This window comes from Nesoenas mayeri (genome assembly GCF_963082525.1).
Source record: "Nesoenas mayeri genome assembly, chromosome: 6".
NCBI lineage: Eukaryota > Metazoa > Chordata > Aves > Columbiformes > Columbidae > Nesoenas > Nesoenas mayeri.
The window spans coordinates 3,614,453-3,634,648 of record NC_137545.1 but is presented as its reverse complement, the minus strand read 5'-3'; the positions used below and the strand labels follow the sequence as shown (position 1 = coordinate 3,634,648).

The window sequence follows — 20,196 nt, the reverse complement described above, 5'->3', positions numbered from 1 at the left end:
CTAAACCATGATTATAGACCTAGTTGAAAGATCCCTGCGTAAAAATTTTAACGTTCAGGTTTGTGATGTAGATCTTACACCTGGATTTTGCCCGGGCCCTCCCCCGCCGCGCTAAGCGCTCTCTCCCCTCTCTTCTCCCAGGAAGGTGAAGCGGGTGCTGTTCGTTCCCTACGCCCTGCACGACCGAGATGCCTACGCCCGGACCACCAGGGAGCAGTTTGAAAGCCTGGGTAAGGCTGGAGCGCCCCGGCGCAGAGTCCCGTGGGCAGCTGACGCGGAAACGGCGCCTTTGCCGAGGGAGCGGCCGTGTCGGGCTCCGGCCGTGCCGGGGGCAGCCGTGTCGCGCTCCGGCCGTGCCCGGGACCGGCCTCGCCAGCCGCTCCTGTAAGAGGAGCCGAGGTGGTGAACGCCCCTGGGCATCAACGCTGCCACAGTCCGTTTTCCTGGGCTCCGAACGGGGGTGGTGCTGCAGAGAGGGGAAGAGGGGTTTGGCCGGCTCTGCTGTAACTGGAGGGACTGCAGCACGGAGCTGGTTGCTGACTTGTGCCTAGAAGTCCATGCTTTAGAGGCCTCCGGAAGAAATCTTGTTGCAAACACTTTGTAACTACTTCAGGGGGGAAATTTTGGTTCCTGAATACTAAGTGGCATCTTTTTATCCTCCTTAGTCACATAAGGGAATGTTTCTTCCCATGCATCTTAAACCTCTGCTCAAGCCGTGCAGCTACTGGGGTTAAGTGAAGACTATAATGCATTTCAACCAGCCAGATATTTCCATGATGAACAGCAACTGAGCTTTGCTTCGAGCAAAGATCTTTTCAGAGCAGCCTGCAGCAACATCTCCGTCTAATATCTATCACCTTTCAGGATAACTTTGGACCTGTTACTGTAGTAATAAGCAGTACTCACTTCCTTGGGCAGCACACCTTGCTCCTTATCTTGCAGAGGTTGCTGCTATCAGATGTCACATGTACTTTTGGCTCTCCTGGTACTTCCCGCACTTAGTGAACCCCAGCAAGGCAAATCTGTCAAAGCCAGACATTTTAACTGTTACCAAAAAACAAATTACAAAGATCAGATATTTGTAGTAATGCTAGACCAATGATGGCACATCACAGACTCAGAATCAAGCTGAACACTGACAGCTTTTTCCTTCTCATTTTCTAGTGAGCCGGGAATGCTCAGGGGGACTTTGTGCCTCAGGTGGCACCTGCTGAGTGAAGTGCTCTGCTCTTAGACACTGAGCATGTGTATCCATAAAGCAAAGGTTTGCTTCATAAGCCCTGCACTAACATAGGACATATACAGTTTTGTGGTGTAGAGTTCTCCAAAGTTTCCCTGGTTGTCTGGTGAGACTTTTGTCTTGAGTGGGGTATGGAGAGAAGGCAGAAGGGGTCTGACCATACCACATTCTTCTTCCAAGCTGGAGTGGCAAAAGTGAATACTTTTTCATTTAAGGTTATGGGCTGGGCAGCATTCATGAATCCTGTGATCCAGTGGAAGCTGTAAGAACATCTGAAGCAATATTTATTGGTAAGTTTTACTTTTTGCTCCCTGATGAGGGTTTATAAAGGGCACTGGATTAGTCCTGCTCAGAGCTGGCACTGTAGAGACAACAATGAAAAAGCTGGGCCTAGTGATTACTAGAAACAACAGAAAACAGTGCTTGAATTGGGAACAGTAAGACCTTGAATTTAGTGGTGGGGAGGGAAGCAGGAGAAATTTATCAATGGAACTTCATCTCCAGTAAGTTTCAAGTTATTAATTTGAACAGTACTTCAGGGTTTAAAACATGATCATAGCAGCTGTATGAGCCTTATGAAGTCTGGAAGATGCAGGGCCACTGTGCTTAACCTGAGCAGAGTCCCAATGCCACGCTCCTCGTATTAGAACAGTATCTGCTGCCAAACAGCCAGCGTTGGTGTTCCAAGGACAACTCAGGGCATGAGCCCATGGCCTGCTCAGTGACCATTTTTCTGAAGCTTCTGGTTTTAGTGCTGCTCAGATCAGGATAATAGCCTGAACAGAGCATAGAAATCACTGGGTCTGCCTGGTTTGTAAAGGCTTCAATTAAAACTGTTGGTGAAAGCATGTTAAATAAGCTGGACTCCCTTTCTGCAGGAGGTGGGAACACATTCGGTCTCCTGAAAGCTCTGTATGACCACAGCCTGATACAGGAGATCAGGAAAAGAGTTCTTGAGGTAAAAACTACAGGGTTTGGGCCAAGTCTGAAAGGCAGGATCTCATGTACAAGCTCTTGTTCAGACAAATCCGAGTTGATTCCACATATTTATTTTTAATATACTTCAAATATTGAGCCATCTCATGCAGCCTGACGAACTGAAATCTGTGGCCAAATAAGGCTGTCATTAATCCTTGAAGCCTGAAAAGAAGGTCAGCAATCTGTCTGTCTAGAGCAGTTTCCCACATGTGGAACTGTAGAACCTTAGGATCAACAATGCTGCACAGCACCTCAGAAGGAAGCCCATCAACTTTAAATACTAACGAAGAATTTAATCTATGTCCAGAAACTCTGGTTTTCAGCTTGAGATATCCACTTTGTATCTTGTTAATAGATACAGATGTGTTCAAGTTGCAGGTTGTCTGCTAATAAACCAGCAATAAAGCTGGATCCATACCTGCCTTCTAGACAACACCCTGTTGATGTTGAAAGTGGTGTAATTACCTTGAGTACCTCTTGGACCTGGAATTGAGAGGTACGAGTGCCATTGAGCCCTTCTGGTCAGCAGCCCCGTTCTGGCTGGTGAATCTCATAAGGCACAGCAAAAAGATGCCGTCCATGGCGGAGAACAGAAGCAAAGTGTTCCTCTAGCACTGTGGAACAGCAAATGACTTCAGGCCCATTTATGCAAGTGCAGTATCTGAAAAGGCCAGCTGCCAAGAAGAAAGGTTAGCCAGGCTGTCTTAATATACAGAAGCTCAGTGCCTATTGTGGGCAGAAACACCATAAAATGTTGGGCCCCCAGTGAAATCTAGATAGGTATTTGGTTATATTCACACCAGTTCTCTCCAGGTAGCTTATTCTTACAAATTATTTAGCATTATCCATACGCTTGTATGTTTGTGTGGAATCCTTCCAGGTACAGCATAGTACATACTACTATGTACATTGTGCTACGTACATAATAGTAATACCTAAAGCGGTCATAGTGCCGGTAAGTTGATGCCGTGGCAACATTGTACTCAGCTTCAGGTGGCCCAGTCTCCTCAGAAGGTAGTTAAAAGCTAGTTCAGATATTTCCTCTAACTGCAATGTAGACAAGTTTCTCCTCTCTTAATAGCAAAGTCTAATATATGCACTGACTACCTTATAAGTTCTCTCTTGTGATGGGGTCACAGAGCTGCAAGTGCAGGACATTCAATAGCTAATTCTCCAGCAATCACGACATATACAAACTATTGCACACTTCAGAAAGCTGAATTCTTGTTTGTCTGCTTTTCACTTATGAAGTCAGCAGTGAAGTGAGCTAGAAGTACTAAATCTGATCTGATCGCTGAGTCTCTGAGATTGATGGATGCTATAAAACGTAATTCCTAGTTGCGATACTGCATACTAATCATTGCTTTTGTCTTCCAGGATGGGATTCCTTACGTGGGATCCAGTGCAGGAACCAACGTTGCTACGATCAGCATCAATACTACCAATGACATGCCAATTGTTTATCCACCTTCTCTACAGGCCCTAGGCTTAGTGCCTTTTAATATTAACCCCCACTACCCGGACCCAGATGTGAAGAGCACTCACATGGGTGTAAGTAAATCATGCCAGAGCTAATGCAGTAACCAGGGTGCAGCGGTGTAACAACAGTCCGAATTTGTGAGGCCTTACAAAGCTATATAACTCTAACAGCTGCTCTCTAGAGCAGCTGGAAATGTGAGTGGGGCAATGCCAATGAGGCAGTAACATTTTACTCCTCCCTAAAGCTTTCCTGTGAGTGGGAAGAGGAGTTGGCAACAGTATTAGTGAGGTGGAACAGAGTGTTTCTCACCGATACTTTGCAATGTCTGAAATACTGTTGCTTCATACCTGGTGTGGAACTTGGGACAGGGCAGGGAGAGAAAAATTTGAAATGTTAAGGTGCAACGCATAGTGTATCTGGAAAGTTCTGCCATAGTCTGTCTTACCTGCTGCTTCAGAAGACATAACTTAAACATACATTAAGAGGCTTAAATATCTGAAGGACCCATCAGAACAGGGAGGTCTTGAGATTGCATGCAAACCTGTTGTGTGAGAAAATACTCAGGCGCCAGTGTCCCTGCAGAGAGCACCCCCTGTCATGTCCATCACTGAGCACACGGGTGTGCTGGTGTGGCTGAAAGAAAAACACTTGAACCATCAAGTACAAAGACTGACATCTCCACTCTATGGAGGAGTCGATTATTGAGGAGCCTGCCAGGAGCTAATTCCTTAGGGAAGAGTTTCTATGGTGTGTCTTTTAACAGGCCAAATGCTTATAATCAAATTTCTTTGTGGGTAGAGGAAGTATTAAGAATTAGGGGACACTAAAGAGATGGAGGATCAGGGTGTGCTTCTAGAATTTAGATTAAGTTATAGGTACTCATTTAATTATCTTAGCTTGTCACTAGATGAGCAGGCAGTCTTTTCCCTATAAAAGGCTTTTGCTGTTTCTCCCGGAGGAGGCTACAAGCTCTATGCTGTACCAAGTCCCTCCTGTGTTCCTGTGTTTCCTTACCAACAAATCCTTCTGGTTTGATTTAACTGCTGTTGCTCAGTTCAGCAGCAAACCCTCAGAAAACACGGCAGAGCTGTTCACAGCAGGAAATTCTTCAGTGCGTTACCTACTTGAGGACAAAACAGGCAGATATGTAATCAGTGGAAATCCATGGGTCACTACCCTCTTTCACGAAGGTGACATCACAGGCGTTTGCTTCCACCACTGTCCTCAGTGCTCTTGTTCTGAGAGTGATCATGAAGAGATAGCATTAAAAAAAAATAGAGCTGGATGAATTGAGTGGAAGTAAAATTTAAGGCTTTTCAGGCTAGGGATTGTGTTAGTTCTGTTTGATCAATCTACAGCAATTGCTGCTAGTGAAGAAGGGTAAAATATGTATCTATTAAAGTAAATCCTGCCACTACCTTCAATACATTAGTCTAACGAAAGCATTCTGCTTGAGGGCAAGTGCCTGATTTGTTTAATGTTAGGAAATTGCTTCGTGTCATGCTACTTGGAGGGCTCCAAGTCCTACCTTACTGCCTGGGCAGCTAATCTACACTCATTGCAGGAGACAAGAGAGGAAAGAATTCGCCAGTGTCACGAAGAACCAAACACCCCTCCAGTTCTGGTGAGTAGTAGTTCCCAGTCAGGAAGTTCATAGCTGTAGCACAGTAAATATTTTAAATGCATTCTTGCTAGCTTGCAGTGGAGATTTCCCTGCCTGACAAGCCTTACAGAACTGGGGCATGGAAAGCTAAGAGCTTCAACCTTGGGTTTTGCTTACTTGCAGAAGATGTGTTAGAACAAATGAAATGCATTCTGCTGATTATATGTGTGGAGTCCTGTTGCCAAACACATTTTAGGCAGCTCTGATCTTTCCAGTCAGTGGCCAGTCATATGGTGTATGTTGGGGGTGATGTGCATGCAGATTGTAAGATACCTCCCCTGAATCTTTTTGCAGATATTCTTAACTTTACATGATGTTTCATTCTCTGTAGGTTCTGAATTTGCTCATTCAGTAGTAATTACAGTACATCTGTCTGGGGAAGTGGGACCTCTGCGTTTCCTGTCCCTGTGCTTCAGCTTGGAGTATAAAGTTTGTGCTCTAACAAACCCAGCTGGTTGGTGCTTGGCCCAAAGTGCATCTAAGAATGGTGGCAGCACAAGTTCAGGGTGTTTCAAAAAGATGGACCCAATCTGAAATCACAACACAAGGTGTTTTGGGGTCTGTCGTTCTGAAACACCCTGTAACTAGTGTAAAAAAAAGGAATAATAACTGTTCCGTCCCAACAGATGGGATGAGGGATGAGTTAACTCTAGACGTGACACGCGCCCTGACTCAACAGATGAGAACAGGTGTGAGTTAACTCTGGGTTAATTCTGTGCGGTTATGTGAAGTGAATGACAGACAATCACCTCCAAGGTCCAATTCAATTGTGAGTTTTAGTAAAAGTTCTTGTTGGAATATTGGTTACAGCGAATGGTGACTTGGAAAAAGTATAACAGAACTTATCAACACGTTAATAGCGAAAATCCTACTGCAAGCGATATGCTGGCAACCATCAGTAGCTATAATATGAAATTTAACCAAAGATCAACAGCAGAGCTTAAAGATGGTGTTATCCTTATATGTTCAAAAGGGAAAGAGAGAAAGGGAGTACTGAAGGAGAGACAAAGCAATGGGGGTATAGAAAAAAGGAGAGAAGGAAAGAGCAGAGAGAAAGGAAGAAAGAAAAGAGTGAGGGATCCAGTCTCTTACGGCCCCACAGTGTGGATGACAGGACTTGTACGATGATGTGTAGCCTTGGTGTTTCACGGCAAGGATGCTGGGTTCAGGAGCACAGCATCCTCCGATGTCTGGTTCAGAGTGAGGGTCCTCAGCGTGCTGGTATTGGTGAGGCCAAGCTGGTATTCCCTTCGCTGAGACTGGTAGACTGGTATTCCCTTGGCAAGGCCGAGCTGGTATTCCCCAAACCGTGCTGGTTTAGGTGAGCTTTGTATAGCTCCCAGAGTAGAGGAAAGTCTTGGGGGGGGGCGGGAAGTGGTGATTGTGAAAGAGAGACAAGTCTGGACAAGTCCTGGGCCACACTGAGGGTCTACGGCTTGCCCCTTTTGTGTCATGCAGAAATCAGGGGGAAGTGGTGATTGCAAAAGATGAACAAGCTTCAACAAGCCCTGGGCCATGTTAAAGGGTCTCAACTTTTTGCCTTTTTTTGCCAAGCTGAACATATAACGAGATGGGGCTATGTGCCCCCCAGCACATCCTCCATCTCTGGTCGGTCAACCGGCCTGATCTGTGGCTCCTTAGCTCGTCATTGATGTGTAGATCACAGTTCCCTCTGCTCTGAATGTGTCTTCTGGCTGAACTAGTTTTGTCACAATGTTTTCAGCCATGATCCTTATCAATGCTCAACAACTGGAAAAACACATTTTCTTTTTCTCCTTAATGGTTTGTCCTTCTTTAAAAGGGAAAAATAAGCAAGAAAAGCAGCTTCTAAAACAAGATAACTCACCTAAATTTGTCTTGGCAACTTTGTTAGAAATACATGAGTGAGAAAGTCTTGTTGGTAGTCATGGTGAGCTGCACTAAGACTGCTTGTGACAAGCATTCTAGCCTTACTAATAGCTTGAAAATAACATTAAATGCTTACACCTACATTAGGGCTTGCGGGAAGGTGCGATGCTGCTAGTGGAAGGAGACAAAGCCACCTTGCAAGGAGTGACAGGAGCACGTCTGTTTTTGAGGTAAGTGCTTCATTTGAATTAAAATGGATATCCTCCTTCAGATAGATAGGAAGAGAGACTTCTGTTAGACTCCTTGTCCACGCTGCCTGTTCCTCACATCAGAAATTAATCCCTTGTTTCCCTTTCCCATTCTCTTTTTGAAGGCCAGAGGAATGCCAGTTTGGCCCTAACGTGTTCAACTCTAGAACACGGGAACTCATGTCTTTAGTCATATGAACGTTTACCAAGAAATCTAATATGTCTTTCCCATGACGCAGGCAAGGAAGAGAGTCAAAACTCTGCTTGTTCTGAATAAGGATGCTTTGTTCTATCCCTCGTAACAGATGGAAGCACAATTGTCCTAGCTCCTGTTAAAGCTCACAACATGTTTTGTCTCGTTTACAGGGGTAAGAAACCAACTGAACATGAGCCTGGAACAGATTTCAGTTTCCTCCTGATTGACAGTAATCTCCAGAATCTGTAGCCTTGCATATTCTGCAGCAAAAGTCACTTTATGGGAATGCAATGAGGAGGAAGCAGAGAGATGCTTCTAGTTCCAGGGTGGGTGGAGAACCTTATCTTCATAAATAAAGATAAATATGCATTAGTGGGCTCTTCTCCCCAACCTAACTCATGTCTTGGACACCTCTACCAGCAAAAAGTCAAATGTTATTGCAATACTTGAGTAATCATAGCTATTCTTAGTCTGAAAGTGTCTGTACATCCATGTATCCACTTTGATTACTTCCCCACCAGAAGAAAGTTATTTCAACACAATCAAGACTGGATAGCAAGTCAGCTCTTCCTGCTGCCCAGCTTTACCTGCCAAATGAAATAATTGTTCCTTTAGTGTACTCCACACCATTGGTTTCATTTTGGGGCTGTTAATAAAGGGAGAAGTTATGCATTCAATTGCTTTTATTTGCTTCAGACTCATGTTAAATAGATACAATACTAATTATGTACAAAAGTGTGCATGTTAAAAATTGTCAGGTTACAAACTTGCAAATCCTAGAAAAGTGCAAAATTTTGAAACATCTTCCACCATGCTGTACAGAAAGAAAATCCATCATTAGCCAATATACACACTCTTAAAACATACTGATCGAAACAAAATAAGACATATAGTATACTCTTAAAGCACCCAGAAGGGAAAAAGATATTGCACAGAAGACTGTCAGCAAGTTCATTACAGTGCCTGAAGGCTCATTTTGAAAGTAGATATTTACAACACTCCCCACTACCTAACATTTAACTCTTAAAAAAGGCATTTTTTGGCATTTAAAAATCCATTTATAATTGCACAATCTGTAAGAGTTATCAGAAAATATGGTTAACCGCTGCTGTAAGGCTTTTGTTTCCACTCTCTCATTAGCTTTAGTAAAAATCCATCAAGCAAGCTGAGCAGCATCACGGCTTCCACCAAAACAGACTGAAGGGACGCAAATCTTAATGAGCAGTGTTTCTCTAATCTTAGATTAAGCTGCTTCTGTGAAGAGTTGAATCGGAACACGTATCGCAAGTTTTCCTTGATGATTTTTTTCCCCTCGTAGCTTTCTTCAAGCAATAGCTCACAGCTACATATGACTAAAGCAGCACTGTCAGGTGCAACACTAAGTTTATGTTGAAAAGTTACTACTTCAAGGGAAAAAATATGGCTCACCCAAGAGGAAAATACTGACTGAGACAGGAAGCTAAATAAACAAGTGGCCTGTAAATTCAGTTAGATCTCTGATATATATGGCTGGATGTTTTATATTTCAATCTCAAAACACCTTAGCAGCTTTAAACCATAATCTTTACTGATAATCATGCTTCTGAGACAGAAGACATGTTTTAAAACTGTGTCTGTGCTGAGTATAATCACAGACCTAAGCTCCTGCCAAACTTCCCAGCCCAGCAGATGAAAATAAAAAGAATACACCACTGGAGGAACGCTCTCCTGAAGAAAAGCAGCGCAACATCTATTTTATGTGTGCTATTTGGGTAAATGGTAACTAAAAGAAACACACACCAGTTTTCTTCCACAGATGCACAGTGAAAAGGTGAATTGAAACCAAAGGGTACCTTTGAATTAACACTACAAGCAGTTCCTCACACCTGGGGTGTTCAAGCCTGCCGTAAGATGAGCAGCACTCGGCTCAGGCTCTGCACAACATGCTGTGCTGCCTTTGGAGGTGTTTCTGCATTCAGGCATCTGATGGCTATTTTAAACCGTAGCTTTTCAGAAAACCCTTGCTTCCTATGACAGTATGTGCTAACAATGGCAATCAGTAATAAGAAGGAGAATTTGGCTCCTTGGGATGGAAGGAAAGACATCTTCCCAATGCTTCAGTTGAGTCTAACGTTGGTGTACAGTGAACCCAGATGCATATGACTGCGCAAAAACTATTTCTGCCAAAGGAGACCGCTAACAAGTGTCTTTACAGCTGGAACTGACACAGTCTTTTAAACCAAAAAGCATGAAAAGCTCATTCTAGAAAGCACTGAAGCACATGCTTGAATTTCCACCCAATTAAATATAACCCTATGTTGTGCTTTCATCTAACAATATTTAATATATCAGGCCTTAGGTTCACATTAGGATATGCGTTCATATGTTGTTTTTTCAAATAGATTCCTTGACAGGAAATAAAGTATTCACAGCACGTAGCCTCAGCATCTAAGCTGGCTATCAAGGGGCCACTAGCGGCGGAACAGAGGAGTCCCTTCAGGTGACAACACAGAGCATGTGTCTACACAGACTCAATGCAGGAACAGAAGGGCTGACATCTACTCTACTGCCCTCCCTAGCTCTAAAGCTCCCTACCATACCATAATTCCTATAGAGATACACATTTTCAACTAAATACAGATGCACAGTAAAAGCTCGGTGAAGCATCTGGCTGCTGTGCATGTATTTTGTAATGATTTTGTTAACTGAGATTGGGAAAGACAGAGGAAACACGGAGGAGGGGGCCATGGTATAGGGAAGTGAGCCTTACAGCTCCCATTGATTAGGGCACGAGTTAAAAGACCTACCTAATTATTGTGCATTACAAATAAATTCATAATTCCTGCAGACTACCTTAAAGCAGACTGATGTAGGACTGTTATCAGTTCCATATAGAATTTTTACAGTGCAGAAACTCGGTTCTTTGCACTTAAAGGACACAGAAATACAACTTTAAAGAGGATCCTTATGAAGCAGCCAATTGACTAGACTATTTAAAGCCTGTAAAGACTTTGATAAACCTCTTTTGTGATAACATTCATGATCTAAGGTATAACAGCGGGAAAAATGTTTCTTTATGTCAATGTTACAGATTAGCAAAGCAACTGTAATCTGTGTGTGTTAGTGCCTTTTCTTCTTTTCTTTTTAAAACAAAACAGGCTTCCTAAAACCTGATTTCCACAATGTGTATTAACCATGAAGAGAAGTGCAGTTAGTTTAAGATTGGGAATATTATTTTTTTGTTGCTGTTGGTAAAGTACATGGATAATAGAAAAGCTGGTTTTTAGATATCCTATTAGTGAGTATTAGATAACAAGTAAATTGATATAGCATAATTCGCTTAAGTCAGATGCTAACTTGAACAGCAAATATTCTGCTTTCTGAATGCTCCTATAGTAGAAAAACTGCACAGACTAGATAAGATTCTTCACTATAGATGAAAAGACAACTAAAATACTACCCAGAATTACAAGTGAATTGATAAAGAGAAATTTAACAAACATTTTACTTGAAATAAAGGAGAGATGTCTTCTAAATATCATCCTTTGGTATGCAAGTTCAAAACTGTGCTAGGGAGAAGTGACTCAATGCTGCAAGCTACTTGCTCTCATCTATATGCAGCTATGAAAAGAGTCAGTTTGCAGTTTCTCTTAGATATCCATATTTACACTCCTACTTGCTCAGCTTTGAATGTAAGCATATCTTCAGCTTTTATAAATATCATTAGGGTTGTTCCAAAAAGTAAAAGAAAGAAGATACCACCAAGAAGATCTTGACAAGTGTAGTGTTAGGAAACAACTGTCGCTTCAGACTATTTTATTCTGAATTCCCAATCAGAATGCTCTCATCTCACAGCTTTAATTTTTACAATTAAATAAATCTTGTTTCAAAAGCAAAGGAAAATCTTATTTCACCAGTCCTACATGAAAAACAAAATGTGATCCTAAGTTTTACTGACTTGAGGAAATCAAAGAATTATGAAAGTCAGTTCACTAATTCACAGTGCACTGCACAACAGACTGCAATTCAACCAACGTGAACAGCTGATCAGAAAAAATCACTTTCTACTTTTAAAAAGACTTACACAAATACGTTAAAACCAAAAGAAACAACACACCAGCTGACGCTCACATTGACCACCTGTATCTTTCAATTAGAGCTGAGTTTAGATAAAAGCAAAGTGCAGACCTTCAGACCTACAGAGGGGGTCTTTCCAGAGAGGCTCTGGCAAGAGCTGGTGTGCACCTCCCATCCTCGAGGACCAGATAACACATCAAAAGGTGATGGCTGTCACTGTTGTGCGTAGAGCACGAGGCAGCTCCGAGCTCACCCGTCCCCTCTTCGTTCCGCTGCTTCGTGCAGAGCGCAAACCAGGCTCAAGTCTGAGCCTGAGAACTCTCCACATTCAAACCCATCGCAGATATTGGTGAAGACCACCTAATGCTTGTGATGCACTAAAATGACGATATTCAAATGTCAAAGCTCTTCACCATTAACTCTTTCATCTCCAATTATTGCAACTACATGATATTTTACTTAAACTGACAGAGTGTATTCAGTATTCTTTAACATTAAACTACTAACAACATTAATTCAACTGTTGTATAAACATAACTAAACCACTGTAGGACGTTTTCAAACCCTCTCTGTGCAAGTCACAAAAAACCCCTGATGCTCTCACCAAACCTGTCTCCTCAGTTTTTCCACTTGATTCTACCAGCCTGAAACATCATCATTTCCTGCCCCCTTCCCCTGCAAGTAAACACTTAAACTCATCTATGCGTTTAAACAGAACATATATGCATTCTTATAAAAGCCACCAACTCAATGCCCCAAATGAGTTGTTTTCAGCTTCCCATAATACAGGAAAATCTCAGAGCTGAACTGAAATTCTTCTCAACTGCTCCCGAAAGAGCTTCCCTGAAATTCTTTCTTCATGAAATCAAAATGGACAGACATACGTCACATTCTCATATACACACTTAATACTTTCATAGTATCCTTAGTATTCTTACTGGATAGGTAATTGATTAAAAATAGTATTTTTCACTTCTCTATAGCTTATTTGAAAATAGGGGATGTGGGTTTTTTTACATACATCGAGCCTCAAAATAACCACACCACTCTATTTCTTGAAACTTAATGCTCTCTTGTCAAGTGACTCAGAGAAATAATTCTTATTTTCTCCTAACTTTCCAGACAATCCAGTCTCTCACAGTGATTAATCAGAATATTGCAACTATGCATAGACCCCACTTGCTCACTAGTCTGATTTATTATCTCATTTAGAAAAGTTAAGAAGCAGCAACGCAACTTTCTTTACACAGCACAGTAATCAGTCATTAAGAGGGATTTCTTTTTTCCAGTAAAGAAATTGAGGAGAAGAAAACAGTTTGAATGAGACTAACAGAACTTGTGAAGGTTTCTCTTTTTGCTGGGTAAGGAGGTATTACTATTTCTACAAAGTTAATAAATATTGTGCTAAAAGTTAATGAAATGAGATTATACCCTATGGAGTTCCTCAGGTAGTTCAACAGCTCCCCAGAGACAGGGAGTATCTGGTAACATTTATAGGAGATACAACACACATTCATTTCCATAAATAAATAAAAATGACAAGAAAAGTGATGGTGGGGGAAGAAAGCAATAGCCAAAAGGGAACATACTAGCCAACAATCACTTATAGTTTTGTCTTACATCTATATGCCCTTTACCCCATGATATTTTCTCCTTTTGATAGACATTCATACATGTATATACATATATACACACAAACATACACACATCTATACACATGCACACATACTTTCGTACGCCGATCCAAAAATTCTTATTTTTCTCTCAGTCTTAAACACATCTTGAAAATGGATACGTTATCTGTTGCCCTGCTTTGTTTTACAGAAAAAAAATATATGGCTAACAACTAGTTTGCTGAACATCAGGCCAAGAAACAAAAAGGTGCCATTTAACTAAATTGTGCTGCAATGCTGTCAAAATGATTTTGCAATGGAAATTCATCTTTTGTTGGTACGAGTTGCCTTACTAATGAAGCAGATTGATCTTTGACCAATATAGATACTGATTATTTCTCTGTATTTTTCAAGATATTACATATATTACGGTATTTCTTGGTGTATTTCTTAGTCTAGTTAACAATATAAATAATTTTCAGCAGCAAGTATTTCCTACCTCCTTTAGCTCCTTTACCACCTTCAACTCCTTTGAAGTTATTCATGTCTGTGCTTTAACCAATTTCTGATAATCAAGTAGTGCAACACAGGTGTTCCTTGCAGAACAGCCTAAGACTGGAGCTACAAAAAAGATAGCAATAGCCATTTACAGGAACAAATTGCAATACATTGTTCATTGGGCTAAAAACATATTGAAAAGGTTGTAATGTCACCTATCTCAATTCTGAATCTGACCACTGCAACTGCCAGAATTTTAATTTACTGCTGGGGAATTACAATGCTGTCAAAGCAAAGCCAAATACCCTCTTTGTGATCAAGGAACATCTGACCCTATGCAGCTTTCCATCAAATGCTACTTATCTTAAATTCAATTAGCAAGCTTGGGTTTGGAGGTTCGGGTGTCTTTGTTTTTGTTTTATTTTCTTTCATTTTTTTCCTGAAACACAGTTATAGCAGCCATTTAGAGAGGGATTGTGCTGTGAGCAAGTCAACACCGTTAAGGAAAAATATGCAAGCAAGCTAACTTGCATGAGTACATATGCTTATTACTGTACCTCTACCATTGGTTCATCTTCAACAGATTTAAGAATCAAGCCCCTGAAAGTTGAGATACACATTTAAAGTGACCAAAAGATTAGACATGTTTCTGGAATCCACAAGAGAAGGTAGCAGCAATCACTTGCAATCTTGAGTGTTATATTCAGTCTCTCCTGATGAAATCTGGCTGAGCCGTTTGCTTGATCCCCACAGCTTTCGGGAAAGCTGACCTGAGCGCATCTGTTTAAAAGTAATTCAGAGAAACAAAAGGAGGTGGAAGGGATAAGGTGGATAAATTAAAAAGGAATTCAGACACTGATTCTGGTGAAATGCAGACACTACAATGTACTGCATAAACAAAATTAGACCAACAAAAATTATTTGAAAACAAACCAAAGGTTACACTTAGGGATGATTCTTGGGACTGACAAAAAACAACAGACAAAACACTGATCAAAGTCTTCTCTGATTTTGAACGGTTAAAGGGTTATTACCAAGTAATGCAGACTTGTTACTTATCCTACTTCAAATGGCTTAGAAACAGTGTTTCGATTGCTATTTTGATAGGAAGGAAAAGAGGTGAATGTGAAGCAAAAAAGAAGCAAAGTAGAAGAAAGGACGTTTTATTTTAGAGATTTCAAACAGAAATTGCTAGAAGTGAAAAGGAAAAGATAAGCAAAATGCAAGGCAGTGACAGCAGAATGGAGGAAAGAGAGAAAGGTTATCTCCTGGTGTCAGATTTATACAGTCTTCCAAAGATCCTGGGTGAAGTGCCCAGGGTAAAATTTAAACCAGAAGTAATTCATATTGAGTAAGTATACAGAAGTATAGACAGATAACAAGCAACCAGAGGCCACGTTAAATCCAGCATCTGGTAGGTTTGCCATCTGACAACAATTTGTAAGAAACTGTTTTAATTTCTTTCTTAAATATAAGGCTTAAGGTTGGCCAGTAGCGATTAGCCTGGCAGCTAATTAGGTTGTGAAATCCCTCACAGTTCAACAAACAAGGTGCGTGTCTGAAGAGCGCAGCTTTGAGAACAGCTCCCAGCACTCGGAACTACAAGTTAAGCTTGCTCAACAACGGTGTCATTGCAGCAGCAGCCTGCTAGAAAAGGCACAGGCATCGGCACGGGTGGGTGAGCATCCCCCAGACCGTGCAGCATCCCAAACAGCCACGTCATTGTTAAAAATACAGTGACATTTGTTGTACTTCACTTCGTACTGGATACTGTCAATGCAGAAACACTAAAGGCCAATCTTAATACCAAGCAGCATTTCACCATATGCACAATAAAGTTGGTCTCTCCCTTTATCCCAAGGATCAGTATCACCACGAAAAGCCAGAACTACAACACTGTCTTCTGTATAAGGATAAAATTCTAGAAATTCATATATTCCTTCCAAACTACAAATAATTCAAAGAAATACCCCACATACATATGCTTTTCAAATATATTGATTGATGGCATTATAGAAAACTAGAAAATCTGGGACATAATGTTGTTCCTTAAAAAAAAAAATCTGTTCACATAGATATTAACCTTGCAGATCATCTGAATTATAAACAGATTATCCTGAAAAAAAATTCATATAAGGAATCCAGTCTTTGGAACAACACTTTCTCCATAGTTAGAAAAATAGATGTGATTAACAGCTGAAAGAAAAAAAGCCTCCGGTCTAATGATATACATACATTTCAGCCTACAAAAGATCTTTGCTAAGGAACAGGATGCTGAGAAATGACAGTGACATTAAAACTGTCATTACAAACGTAAGTTTAGCCCCATCAGAAGCACCTCTCTGTCAATTGTGCAGTAGGACAAAGTCCAGCTGCAGGTCAGTGGGAACCTCCCTCCCCATCCGCTGCAAACAAAGTCAGGCTAACACTGTGGGAAGCCTGGTTCAAATATAAAACCATGTATCTCCTAGCTAAAACACTTTAAACTACCAGCAAATAAAGTCGCTCTGTTTTCACAATTAAAATATGAAATTAAATTAAGACACTTTTCTGGCATTTACTAAAGGCCATGCAAAAGTGGTAATCACATGTTCAAATAAATACACCGCAGCACAATGGAGATTGGGTTATAAAGAGAAGCAGGTTTAAACTAACCCAAGTACTTTGAAAATCATGACAAGAAGTACTTAAAGCAAAATCGTTCTGCACAAGCAAAACTGGGCACAGCTATTTGACAGATGGATGCTCTGTATTTGATATTGCATATGCAGTACCAACAAGTTTATATTCACCATGTGGAGCACAGAGCATATTGGAAACCTACACAAGTGATTCTTTGTGCACTGTAATTAGAGACTCTGAACAGAAAGCAGTAATATTTTTTTCCCCAGTGTCAATCAATGCGTATCAAAAGATCTGACAGAAAGCATGAGAAATAAAGTAGCTTGCTCTCTTTCGCTTCCAGTTTTCTTCTGGAAAATTATTTCATCAAGAAGTGGCTGACAACACTATCACGTTCAGAAAAAGTTAGCTACTATGACTTTGCTTATTCAGATGCGAGTGATAAGGTTTGCAAGTTAGTCCAGCTGAGCTTCCCATCTGTGATCCCTATAAACCTTTGATTCTTAATGAGAAATTTCAGTAGAGCAGTCTCAATAGTTATTTTTTTCCCACTGAAAACTGAAACTTGCTCTTAAATTTACCCTGCCATAGAGGAGACCTCTTGCTCAACTGGAAAGCAGATATAAGTGAGCTTCCCACTGTTCGGTAGAAAAAGTTCTTGATGGTGGGTTTTACCTCTGCGGGCTTGCCAACACCAACGATAATCAACTTGCCGTCCTCCAAGCCAACAAGGATGTGGCTGTACTCTTTGGTGACAGAAATGCAGTGAATTGGCAGTCGCATGGCTAAGGGGGAGATGCTCAGGCTCAGGCTGCAATGATCAAAAACCACAGAGACAAAGCTCATCACGTATGTGTTTGCACATATGGCAAAGAATCACACTGCAGTTGAAATTGTTGTCTGTGGGATGCACTATAAAACACAGCTTCTCGATATCCAGTTCGCTATTTCAATTATTGTAAACTGCTACGGAATGACCTAGTCATACTCCAGAATGGAGTTCAAATAACAAGAACAGGCATAGATGTGTCAGTAAATTAAGACATTTTCACTGAAGAACAGTAACATTACCCCCACAACTGCCTAAACGACAAAGATCCCTCCCATTCTGAGGAGCAATGGAGCTCTACAGAGTGCAGCAGTAAGGAGAGTTTGAAACTCAGTGCAGAACTACATGAGACGTGATCCTGCAATTGCTGAGCTCCCAGTGACTAATCAGACATGGGGACAATCACAGCTCGCAGATGTCAGACACAGCTCTTCCCGAATTCTGTCAGTTCTAGGTGTATAATTGGGACAAATGCCTGGTATAACCTCCCATTTTTCTTTTCTCCTTATCTTCGTTCCCCCATAGAAGAGTTCTTTCAGGAATACAGAAAAAAGCAATGGTTACCACCTACAGCACCAAGCAAAGCCCACGTTACACAGCCATTTCTCAATAAATCTTTATATTTGCATCTCGATAATAAACTGCTGATGGTGGTACACTACCTGTAGAGATCCCGTATGGAAAGAAATCCCTGTAAGCTGCCCATCACTATATACTCGCCAGTCACACACATATCTGACACTTCCTCCTTCAGAGTCTCAGAACCCAAATATTTTCCATTGACAGAATAGAGATGTAATGCATTCTTATCCTGAAAAGATCAAAAAGGATCCAGTCAGTTCTCTGTGACATTTAAGATTGTATTATTTGTGTCTTTAGCTCACTAACAGGAGCTAACTTGGGTAATAACCCACAGATAATACTGATGACAACAGTTTCCTTGTCGAATGATACAGGACTACCGAGCCTATACGCAATGTGTATGTACACCAGGTTCTGTATGGAAATTTTTGAAGTCATTTCTCATCACCTGTTGATGTAACATGGTATCGTCTTACCTATCCATCTAATCAATTCCAAATTTTCTGAAAACATTCATGGATTTAATGGACATGTCCCTATTTTATAAGGGTTTTTATTAAGGAAGAAGAAAGGAAAAGAGCACTCTTATTGTCAGCCCCGCTGCCACCCTCCCTCCCCCAACTCAAACTGAAAAGCAGGAGGAAATAGGTATATTTCCACAGAGCTAGATCTAGAAGTATTTTCTGGACAAGGCAATGAATTACTGATGGATTAAAGACATAGCTAACGTGACCACCTGAAGTTCTTTCAGCCTGACAATACCTTGGTCTCTTCTGTCCCCATCTTCCCATAGCAGCTAGCATGCCTACATCCAATAAACTTGTCTTCAAGAAATTTTCCATGTTCATAGAAATCTTAACACCTCTACCCTTATTAAAGCAACTACGCAGCTACTCAATGGACAGAATAAGCTACACTGTGAACCTTAGAGCTCTCCCTCTAAAACTAAAAAACCTCAGTGTCGTCACTGGGCATCTTACACCCCAAACCTACTGCTCCCCTTGCAAACTTTAGTTTCTGTGCACAGTGGAACTTGTTTCCCCCAGTTTTCAACTTCAAAGCAGCTCTCCCACGAAGATTCATTGGGACATGCTTGGGCATCTTCCTTGCAGGTATTGGGAGATTTTAATGAAACTTACAGGTGCACAGTGTGTCTGTGACTTAAGCTTTAATCCAATTTCATTCACACAGACTAGCAAAATAAAAAAAAAAAAAAAAATATATATATATGGAAAAAGACACAGGATGCTCAAAAAGTCTTATTACTTTAGAAAAGAAGGATAAAGTTAACAACATTTATGACTAATGTCTTCAGAGAAAGAGAGAGAGGTATGCCATGAACCTAAGTACCTTAAGAGTAGTCTTTCCTTCTATGCTGGTGTGGACTACTATGTGGCCTTCCCAGGACACAGCCAGATTGTGAACAGTCAGCAGGAGAGAACTCTCACAAGGTGGTCGCAAAGTCCTCACGTACTGACCTTTCCGAATAGTGTGGACAATAACAGTTCCATCCTGCAGTCAAATTTAGGTAAGTTGTTACTCAGCAGGTAAGTTACCGCAATACACAGCAAGAATATTTAAACAGAGAGGGAATATTATGAAAGCACTTAAATCCTTAACTGGACATCGAGACTCCTGAGCATTAGGAACGCTACACAAAGAAACCTTCCCCTCAAGGCAACGTACTACAGGCACATGAAAAATAAATGCAAATAGGGCAATAGGGGAAGGACAGACAGCAAATCAGCCGTTTCACAGGTCACATATATGAGTAAGAATTAAGTGCAGAATAGAGTTCAGCAGCCTGCCAGAGTCATACAGTAAGGTAGAATCCCAGAATCACAGAATGTCAGGGATCAGAAGGGACCTCAAAAGATCATCTAGTTGAATCCCCCCGTCGGAGCAGGAACACTTACATGAGGTTACACAGGAAGGTGTCCAGGCAGGTTGGAATGTCTGCAGAGAAGGAGACTCCACAACCCCCCTGGGCAGCCTGGGCCAGGCTCTGACACCCTCGCCAGGAACAAGTTTCTTCTCAAATTTAAGTGCAACCTCTTGTGTTCCAGTTTGCACCCATTAAACCTTGTCCTACCATTTGTTGTCACTGAGAAGAGCCTGGCTCCATCCTCCTGACACTCACCCTTTCCACATTGATCCCCATGAATGAGTCCTCCCTCAGTCTCCTCTTGTCCAGTTCCAGAGCCCCAGCTCCCTCAGCCTTTCCTCACATGGGAGATGCTCCACTCCCTTCAGCATCTTGGTGGCTGCACTGGACTCTCTCCAGCAGTTCCCTGTCCTGCTGGAACTGAGGGGCCACAACTGGACACAAGATTCCAGGTGTGG

The 20,196-nt window shown here is 41.4% G+C and overlaps 1 protein-coding gene and 1 pseudogene across 2 annotated transcripts in view; one reads left to right on the top strand and one right to left on the bottom strand.

Annotated features, from left to right (window-relative positions):
* Window positions 1–7: 7 nt before the first annotated feature.
* Window positions 8–7,902, top strand: LOC308041745 (alpha-aspartyl dipeptidase-like; the record flags this gene model as incomplete). Its single annotated transcript, XM_080346651.1, has 8 exons — window positions 8–58; window positions 146–230; window positions 1,456–1,530; window positions 2,119–2,198; window positions 3,596–3,769; window positions 5,263–5,322; window positions 7,357–7,439; window positions 7,824–7,902. 8 exons carry the CDS (start codon window positions 8–10, stop codon window positions 7,900–7,902), a joined length of 687 nt encoding a protein of 228 aa, XP_080202777.1.
* A 6,260-nt stretch (window positions 7,903–14,162) lies between these two features.
* Window positions 14,163–20,196, bottom strand: part of LOC308041744 (neurobeachin-like protein 1) — a 52,630-nt pseudogene continuing 46,596 nt past the window's right edge. Inside the window, exons 47-50 of the transcript in view lie at window positions 19,204–19,365; window positions 17,934–18,082; window positions 17,118–17,253; window positions 14,163–14,600 (exon numbers count right to left, since the gene is read on the bottom strand). The product of the transcript in view is annotated as a neurobeachin-like protein 1 (transcript). The remainder of the gene's footprint in view (window positions 14,601–17,117; window positions 17,254–17,933; window positions 18,083–19,203; window positions 19,366–20,196) is intronic.